At 47.7% G+C, this 10067-nt stretch overlaps 1 protein-coding gene across 3 annotated transcripts; it reads left to right on the forward strand.

Moving 5' to 3' along the window:
* Positions 1 to 2050: 2050 nt before the first annotated feature.
* Positions 2051 to 3959, forward strand: LRATD2 (LRAT domain containing 2). Of its 3 annotated transcripts, none has more exons than XM_061123210.1 (2): positions 2051 to 2181; positions 2796 to 3959. In XM_061123210.1, the coding sequence occupies exon 2, from the start codon at positions 2893 to 2895 to the stop codon at positions 3826 to 3828; it is 936 nt and encodes a 311-aa protein (XP_060979193.1). In that variant the 5' UTR covers positions 2051 to 2181; positions 2796 to 2892; the 3' UTR covers positions 3829 to 3959. The 3 variants fall into 3 exon arrangements, with proteins under 3 accessions (XP_060979193.1, XP_060979192.1, XP_060979194.1); XM_061123209.1 differs by having other exon boundaries at positions 2106 to 2242; XM_061123211.1 differs by lacking the exon at positions 2051 to 2181 and adding an exon at positions 2310 to 2332.
* The last annotated feature ends 6108 nt before the right edge of the window (positions 3960 to 10067 follow it).

Raw genomic sequence — 10067 nt, forward strand, 5'->3', positions numbered from 1 at the left:
AGACATGAGATGATTGGCCATTGGTTCTCATAGTCTAACACTCCCTCTCCCTCCTCCCTTATAAAATGCGTATTTACATGAGCTCTTATGGTGGTGACTTCCCTGGTGGCTCAAACGGTAAAGCGTCTGTCTACAATGCGGGAGACCTGGGTTCAATCCCTAGGTTGGGAAGATCTCCTGGAGAAGGAAATGGCAACCCACTCCAGTATTCTTGCCTGGAAAACCCCTTGGACGGAGGAGCCTGGTGGGCTACAGTCCCTAGGGTCGCAGAGTCGGAGGAGACTGAATGACTTCACTTTCACTTTCACTTGTGGTGGTGGCAAATGCTATTCAGGTAAAACAGCACCTCCCAGAGCATGTTTTATCAAAAAGTCCAGGGAGGGGACTCATCTGGTCACACATGACTGAGGCTAATTAAAAAATACCTAATCTACACAGCAGACACACAGAAGTCTGTTTTTGATCTAACTGATACTGTGATCTTAGACTTGCTGAAGGACTAACTCCCATCACAGCCCTGCCAATATTGACTGGTGGTGTTCAAAAGTACATAAGTAGACTGATTTCTCCTCCTCCACACTCCAAACTAAAAAAGCTAGCAGTAGTGTTAGTATACTCCTGTTTCCACTGGCTGGAATACACACTGAATAAGTAATTGTGTTACCTGGAAAAAACTGAGTCAAAAGAAACAGTGATGGAAAGCAGAGTAGAGGAGGTCTTGAGTCGCATTCTTAATTCCACCAAGAATTACTCTGGGTTTTCAGTGAAAGTCTGTTTAGTGTCAACTCTCCACCACCCAATCTGATCCATTATTAACAAAACAAAACACTTTGGTAACTTTCATCTTAGATACAAGAAACAAAACCAACCTGGAGGGGAGAGGGAGGAAGTACCCTCCTGGAGTTTAGGTTAATAGGCAGTACTGGCCTCCTGTCACTTCCTTCTTTAAGTTAGCAGGAAGGAAATACATTCACTGAGGGCCTCTGCTAATATGTCCTTAATTTAAAGACAATTAGGCAATTCCTACATCCTCTGTCCTCAAGATAAACCACCAGAGCTGAATGCCCTCTTTCACTATCTACTGGATGAACCGGTAATTCTCAAAACAACAATGGAGGTTATGAAAAATCTACTTTGTACTAACTTAGAAGGACATTAGTAACAGCCTAGGTCTTGGAATTAAGTCCCTAGCCAAGCCTTCGTTCTGCTGTTTCCTTTCTGAGAATTTTTTTTTTTTTTTTCCTACCGGAAAGTTTCATGGGACTTATTCTGGAAATACCTCTAAACAGAAGTACTTCTCCAGGTGTCCTAGTAAAAAATTATTTTCTGTGACCTTTGGCAAGAAATTGACTCCAGGGAAGAAAAGAAAGAAGCAAAAGTCTGTTTGCTTTCTAGTGACTGTTCCTCACCTCTCCAGGTACTCTGGGGATGAAGAGGCAGAACACCAAACTCTTCACCCCTCTCTTCTCTCTACACTGGCAGGTGGCCAGTGCTTTCCAACTTCATTTTAAAGCTCACAGCTCCGAAAAACATGACCGGAGTAAGCAGCGCGGACTCCACTACAGGTCTTATTCGAAGAAGGTAAGTAAGGTCCCCATTACTTAAGTACAATCAAGCCCGCGAAGACTGCCAGCCCACTCAAGCCCTTCGGTTATTTACCAGCGGGATTTAAACCCGCTCGGAAGCGGGGGCGTGGCCTGGGCGGAGCCCCGCGGCCTGGGTGGGCGGGGCGGAGGCGGGGATGCCAGAGGCTCAGCGCCACGCGAGAAAGACCGGAGCTCTGGGAGCAAGCGCCTGTCTCTTTAAATGCTAGGGGCTGCGCTCCCGCCCTGGGAGCCCGGAGCCGGATCTACAATCCCTTCCCTCCCGCTCCGGCGCTTGTTGCTAGCCCGGCCCGAGCGGGAGCTGCCGCCGCCGGGCACCGAGGCTGCTTCCTTCTTTTTCTAGAGAACCCCACTTCGCCCCCCCGAGATCCGGTTGAGGGGGGTGAAGCAGCCCCAGCAGGAGGGAAGGGGTGCGGCGTGAAGAGGCGCCGCTCCCCGCCTTCAAGTCTTGAGGCGCTACGTAGCCCCGGGGGGCAAGACATGCTCTGCTCCCTCCCGCCCAGCTTCGCAGCCGCCGGCGCCCGTAGAGAAGAGACTGCGGAGTCCACACCTTCAAACTCGCCCTAGAAGTCTCAGGGTGCGGCGGGGTAGGGGGCGGGAGGGTCTCCCAATTCCTCACGGCCTCCACTTCTAGGCGGGTGAGTTTGTGCAGGTAACCCGAGCCGGAGGGCGGGTGCGCGGGGGAGGGGCGGGCGAGACGGTTGGAGGAAGCGCCGCAGGTGAGCCAGGTAGGGCGGCTCACCTGCCCAGGCTGCGCTGCGGGATCCTCAACGGTTTCCTTAGCAATGGAGGGGGGGCGGGGACGTCTCTGGAACCGACTTAGGACCCTGAGATGAAGGGGGGAGGGGGAAATAGGAAAGGGGAATTGGAGTAAAGTTTCTTTGCCCCCTTCCTGCTTGGCATTGGCAGGTAGGGCCCTGGCGGAAGCAGTAGGAGTCGCTGATGCAACGGGCTTCTGCCGGGGCGAGGTCAAGGGCTGGGGGCAGGGGCGAGCTGGAGTTGCCCAGCCTCCTGTGACCGTGGCCCTGGAGGCAGATAAGTGAGAGAGAAAGCTCGCTGCGTCTGAGACTTCCCCGTAAAATGACTCCAGGTGCCCGGCCCCCAATTTTTCTTCCTCCTCTTTAAGAACAGATCGCCCATATTACGGAGGAGCGCCTCCTACACGGTTTCCTTGCCTTCCTCTCCCAACAGGTGGTCTCAACCCCTGTCCGGGGACCGGTGCCAATGACCCTAGTGGTGGTTTCGCTTTCTCCTCTGCCGGCGGCGTGAAACGTGTGCCCGCAGCGTGATGGGCAACCAGGTGGAGAAACTGACCCACCTAAGTTACAAGGAAGTGCCCACCGCCGACCCGACGGGCGTGGATCGGGACGATGGGCCCCGCATCGGGGTCTCCTACATCTTCTCCAATGACGACGAGGACATGGAGCCGCAGCCGCCGCCCCAGGGGCCGAATGGCGGGGGCGTGGGTTTGCCCGACGGCGGGGACGGGCCGTCTCTGCCCCGGCCGCAGCCCTATGACCCGCGACTGCACGAGGTGGAGTGCTCCGTGTTCTACCGCGATGAATGCATCTACCAGAAAAGCTTCTCGCCGGGTTCCGCGGCGCTGAGCACCTACACCCCCGAGAACCTGCTCAACAAGTGCAGGCCTGGCGATCTGGTGGAGTTCGTGTCGCAGGCGCAGTACCCACACTGGGCCGTCTACGTGGGCAACTTCCAGGTGGTGCATTTGCACCGGCTAGAGGTGAGCAACAGCTTCCTGACGGACGCAAGTCAGGGCCGGCGCGGTCGCGTGGTGAACGATCTGTACCGCTACAAGCCGCTGAGCCCTAGCGCCGTGGTGCGCAACGCGCTGGCGCACGTGGGCGCCAAGGAGCGCGAGCTGAGCTGGCGCAACTCGGAGAGCTTCGCCGCCTGGTGCCGCTACGGCAAGCGCGAGTTCAAGATCGGCGGCGAGCTGCGCATCGGCAAGCAGCCCTACCGACTGCAAATCCAGCTCTCTGCGCAGCGCAGCCACACGCTCGAGTTCCAGAGCCTGGAGGACCTGATCATGGAGAAGCGGCGCAACGACCAGATCGGGCGCACCGCGGTCCTGCAGGAGCTGGCCACGCACCTGCACCCCGAGCCGGACGAGGGCGACAGCGACGCTGCGCGGACTACGCCGCCTCCCGGGCGCCTCCCCGCGCCGGGCCGGGAGGAGGAGGACCGAGAGGCGGTGGTGCACTGACGGGGGAGCTGAGAGAGGAGCTGTTTGCAGCAGCCGCTGCCCGTGCCCGCTCCCTCCTCTCGCTCCCTCCTCCACCGCCTTCTGGGCCCCATCTGGGCTCCTGGGCCATTTGGAAAACGGAGAGTTGGCGCAAAGCGTAGCCAGCTGTGGCTTGAGTTTGTTATCTTGGACGGAGGAGGAAGAGGGAGCAGGTAGGAGCACTTTGGCCGGGGGCCCTTCTCGGCCTCTTGCCCACTGGCTCAATCCGCCTTCTTTTCCCGAGGTGAGGCAAGCTGTGGACTTGCCAGACACTTGAATCCCTGCTGGACTTGGGTCCAAAAATCATCTCTTCTGAATTTAGGGATGAAGACAAGTTCGGAATGCAATGCCTGCCGCTGCCTTCTGCCCGCGCTTCCCCTCCTACCCTGGGCCTGGAGGATGCCCTGTAGTAAGGCCAGAGGAGGTTTGTGGTGTGCTTTCACACCGCTCCCCCCCCCCCCACCCCCACCCCGCGGCACCCCCCGAGGGGCAGTGTGAGGGGTCTGGGAAGCTGGGGTGATTTATTTATTTTATGGTTTTCCTGGGGTGCAAGGCTGGTGAAACCTGGATCAGATCTGGGATCAGCAGACTGAAACCAAACAACCCCCTGTGAAGTATAACAAATAGTTGAGTAAACTTGGGCTGCAAAACAAAGACTTGGCTACCTCAGCCTGCCCCATCCCCCAACGATGTGTCTTTTGGAGCTGGCTTCCGGCTGAGTCTCCTGAGCGGCCCACCGGTTCCCAGGTTTCAAGTAAATTGTTGTCATAGGCCAGCTAAGGGAAGGATTCTATTCTGGTTCTGTTTTGCCGCCTTTGTTTATAGCCTGCGATTGTAGGCACTTAAGAGCTGCTGTGTTTGTCATCAAAGGAGGGCAGAGCCCTTTGTGTCTCTGATCTAATTAAAACCTGCGTGGCCATGTTCATCCTCAGGTCAATTTCCTGTCAGTCCCCCAGCCGACCCCCTTCTGATATAGTGAAGGTAACTTGTTTTCTTAATTTAAGGCTTTGGTGGTGGTCCTGTGATTTTTTTTTTTTCCCTTTTGTCTCACCCCCTTCACTCACTCTTGTTTTGCTGGAGGTCGAATTTTTGGCTTGAGGCATATTTCAATGATAAGGTATTATTGCTAGCCACGCTTGATACAATATGTATGTAAGTGAAAGTCGCTCAGTCCTGTCACTGAGCTGTTGCTCAGTCACTTTGTGACCCCGTGGACTATACAGTTATTTTGTGACCCAGTTTTTACCCTTAAAGTAGGATCATATTTGAATGATCCATATTTAAGTGATACAGCCATGGCCATCCTCAGGCATCCTGCCTGGAGATCTTTAAATCAAGGCAGCAAAACTTGAAGGATTTTCTTGTATTATTACATTTTTTTTTTCAAACTTAGGAAGTCGAGGCCATAAGTTTTAAAAGCCTAGACGTTCATAGCACCACAACACGAATTCATTTAATTACAAGGGTGTAGGCTATGTTCCCTGTTGTCACAGGAATCCCCAGACATGTCCTATCACTTTGATTGTTAAAGATGAACCACAGTCAGCTCTAGTCCAGGACTTTAGAGAAACATCCGTCTCCTGTTGAAAATGTTAATCCAGTTTCCTTCTTTAATAATCTCACAGCTTTGTGTTTGTATTCTTTTGCTCGTGGAAAAGTGGAGCAAGGTAAAGTGGGTAAAGACATTTGGGAGAGCCTGTTAGATTTGAATTGTCTTTTGTGTCGAACACAGTCAAGAGAAAGTTGAATGTAATGACCACTGTGTAGGCAGCAGGAGGGAAGAGCAGAGCAGCACCGTCTAGCAGCTCTGGGCCAGCTCTCTCTTCCGCTCTCGGATCTCTGTCTCCCTCTTTCAAGCTTCAGTGGAAAGTGAATGTCGTCAGGCACAGGGATAGCAATGACTCTTTGTTACAGCTTTGTGAGAAATCTCAACTGGAAGGAAGAACTATAAAATCCACATCCACAGTAGCAATTCTGCCTCTCAGGAAGAGGTTTTTGATAACAGGACTTGAAAATGAGCTAGAAGAGTTAAGAGATCTTCCGATGCGGCTTTTTCGTGTGTTTTTACAGAGCAACAGAGATGTGAAGTACGTACATAATGCTTTTGGAACCGTGATTCTGTTGGAAGTTTTATTAGGGTCGTCATAGTTAAAGTAAAGCATCAACCAACCAGTGAAAGTTTCAAAGAAAGGGGATTGAATCAACTGTTGGCATCTTTCTTGAAGATGTGGATAAGAGTTTTGAATGTCCAGACAATGGCTACATCTGGCACTTTAAAATATACATATATATATTTAATTTTTGTTTCTCCTTAGGACTAAGACTCTAGAACTGTTTTGTACTGTGAATTACGGATGCTCTTTGAAGACAAGGAATATTGATTCTAATGTTCTTCAGAAGCTCTGGCAGGGATAAGCAAGACACTCAACTGGAACGGATGCTAAATGTAATCAGACAAATTCTATTTTCTTAAGCAAATATTTTATTGAGACTGCTTATGTATAGCAAAGGAGCCCACAACTTCAGCTACACAACTTTTTGTATTGAAAGAACTCAAAACTTTTTGTAGCTTTTATTCCACATTTAATTTAAAATGACTATAGCACTAACACACCTAGCAGAAGACTTTACTCCAGACCTTTAAGGAAATTTTTAGTTTTTATGAAAAAATGATACTTCAGTGGTTACATTTCTCACATCTTTGGTGCTTCTGTCCCTAATAGCACCAGTCAACAACACCACAACCACATGGAAGCATATTTTTGGAAGCAAAACTTTAATTTTCTACAACATATACTATGGATAATGAAAATTTAAGGACTACTTGTTTCCTATATTTTTTTTTCCTTAGAATGGAATCCATTGTGTTGAAGACTTGATATGATGTGATTGTCTAACCTTTTTTTTTTGAAATTAGAATAAAATCTATTGTGATCATGATCATTGAAAGGGTTTGTTTGGCAAGTTATGTTTTATTTGTGAGGTTTTGTTTTTTTTTTTTAATCAAGGTAACTAAACAACTGGTTTATTCAACTTCATTATATTGTCTTGTTCTTACTGATAATACCTGTAACCCATGGAGAATTATATCGGTTAACTTGATAAATTCCACGTGCATTTTATTTCCTAGTGAATTGTGTAAACTTTATTTTTGTTGATGATTATATGTTAAATCAATGTTACGTTCTCATACCACTTCTTGAGAAGGAGGTTCTAATTTGAAACTGTATCATTTCCTTCAAAATGAAGGGCAAGTGCTTAGTTAAATAAAAGATTGATGACATCTTTTAAACCATTTCTTCCTCACTATGTCTCATTACAATAAAACCTGTCAAATCCTTTTGAAAAATGCTCTGAGGGTTTCCAATAAACCATCTATTAGTGTTAACTGCATTTATTTCTATTTTTTTGTGTGTGTGTACTTTTTTCCTGCCATTTTTTTTTTTTTTTTTTTGTCCAAAGCCAAGCTCCTCAGCTTAACTACAATTCTTGCATTGCTCAGTAAATAATTTTGATGAATTCATTTAGTGACTGAAAACCCTCCCTGCATTTACCATGTGAGAATTAATCACCCTTTGCTTCTAGGCTCCTTGTTCGTGAAGAATGTCTCATAAACATAAATTTTCAGTACACATTGATTTTTCAGAATCAGTGCAAACTTTGCTGGAAACCACACTCACATTTTTGTAATCTATATTGGGGAAGGTTCAGTAATAAAATCAGTGACCGTGTTTTGTCTTAGGTGGTTTCAGAATCCCAAACAGAGAATGGGTTTGCTGAGTGATTTTAATGACAGAAAACAGGCAGACATGATAAAGGATGCAGGTGTCAGCAGTAGATACGGAGCAGATGTGGCCTCTGGGACTGGCGTGCAGGAGACCAGCAGTGATCTTTAGGCTAGCACCTGTAGCCACTACCACAGTCCTGTGAGGCTCAAAAATCTGGGCTCTACCAGTGGGCTTCCATGAGGGTTTTAGATAGGAAGATTATTGAATGGTGAAGGTTATCGAAAGTTCAAACAGCAGTGAGACTGTTTTTCCTTGGAGCAGTAGTCCTTAATTGATCGAGGTTCTTATTGCACAAGAAAGTGAAGGGAGGAGAGCCGAAGGTGGAATATGCATCAGTTTTGGGGTAATTTTGGTGGAGGCTGCTGTTCATGTTTCTCTTAAGTGGATTTAGTTTGCTTAATGTAGGAAAATGACATGTTAGGAAGTGTTTTAAAGGACCTCCGAAATGAACAGGCCCTGAAAGTGTGCAAAAGGGCTTCTATTTCCTTTTATTGAATTTCCTGGAAAAACTAATTATTAGACAGATATAGCACTTTTATCTGCACAGTAGATGCAAAAAAAGGTTAGTATCTGTGTTTGCAATCACAGCAAGGCACTAAGTATGAAGGGCTCCATGACACTGAGCCTCAGATGAAATACTGGAACATAAAAAGTTTACAGACGAAACCTTAGATAATCCCCTGATCTTGTTTCTAGTAATCGTGTGTGCCGAGTTGTGTCTGACTCTTTTTGACCCCATAGACTAGCTCACCAGGCTTCTCTTTCCATGGAACTTCCCAGGCAAGAATACTGGAGTGGGTTGCCATTTCCTCCTTCCCCATTCAGGGATCAAACCTGCCTCTCCTACATCTCCTGTGTTGACAGGTGGATTCTTTACTGCTGTGCCATCTAGCTTGTTTCTAAGGGGAAATAAAATTTCATACATACAGAGCAAATATAATGAAAGGTGGCCCTGTGAAGCACTGACAGTTGGTCAGTATTCAAATAAAGCAGATGTGTGCAGGTGTAACTCGAGTGCTCAAAGAAATTGGAGAAGTCAGATTAAAGCCCTGAAAGTGCAATGATGATAGAGGAAAGGATGTAACTAATACAACTAATATTCATGAAGTACTTAACTGGCAACAGAGGATGAGATGGTTGGATGGCATCCCTGACTCAATGAACATGAGTTTGAGCAAACTGGGAGATTGTGAAGGACAGGGAGGCCTGGTGCGCTACACAGCCCATGGGGTCACAGAGTGGGGCATGACCTAGCGACTGAACCATGACAACAGCACTTAAGTGGGAGTCTCCTAAATTCCATTGCCTAACATGTAAAGATAAACCAGATCCGTGATGTCTGTCCTCCAGTAATTTACTTTCTAAAACTACTTACTACCCAAAAAAAAAAAACCACTTTACAAGAGGGAATTTAGAATTGTGATAGGTGCAGTGAAAAATGTGCTGGGTGTTGGGAGAGGATCTCTCTCCATCAAGTCAGGAAGGCTTCCTGAAGGTGAATTTATGCTGAACTTTAGAAGAGGTGGAGGAAAGCCAGGTGCTTTGGAGTGCACACAGATTATATTATTTCAGGGAAGAAGAATGGGGAGTGAATAAATGAACATTGAGTCCTCTCAAAATGTCTTTGCTTCATGCTCCGGTGAAAGCCATTTCTTCTTGGGGTTCCCTTCTGCAACCTGTTGTCTAATTCAGTGTATCTGACATTTAACACAGGAACAGGCAGAGATACTCAGTGTTTTGAGTGAGTGAATGAATTTGGAGGTTGTGATTTTCTAGACTGGAAAACTTAGTTGTTCAGTCGTATCTAACTCTGTGACCTCATGGACTATAGCCCGCCAGGCTACTCTGTCCATGGGATTTCCTAGGCAAGAATACTGGAGTGGGTTGTCATTTCCTTCTCCAGGGGACCTTCACAACTCGAGGATCAAACCCCAGTCTCCTGCATTGCCAGTCGCCTGCATTGCAGGTGGATTCTTTACCATCTGAGCCACCTGGGAAGTGCTAGACTGGAAAGCCTTGTTATCACAAGGTGATGTCAGGACTGTGGTTTTGGAGAGGTAAAGTGGCAGAGGCTTTTAGGATGGATTAAAGGGAGAGCAAATGTGACTCTCCTCCCACCTCCCAGAACTAGAGGTTGTGCTGCTCATACTACTGATGGCTCATACTGCCAGTTAGGTAGTGATGTGGAATTTGAATTCGGGCCTTTGTATAGTGCAAATGAAAGGAGAAGTGGCCAGGCCAGGCTAGATGGGAGCAGAGGTAAGTGGGAGCAAGAGGTTTTACATCCTGCTTGTCATAGCCTTGGAGCCATGATTGAGAAAGAGGTTCTTCTGTATAGTAAACCAACACAAGCCACTACTATAATACAGTCTCTCTTGCCTTGTCTAGTGTGGCCATAATAACTCAAAGGATGAGCTCTCTGCCCTTATCATT

This window comes from Dama dama, chromosome 21 (assembly GCF_033118175.1).
Source record: "Dama dama isolate Ldn47 chromosome 21, ASM3311817v1, whole genome shotgun sequence".
NCBI lineage: Eukaryota > Metazoa > Chordata > Mammalia > Artiodactyla > Cervidae > Dama > Dama dama.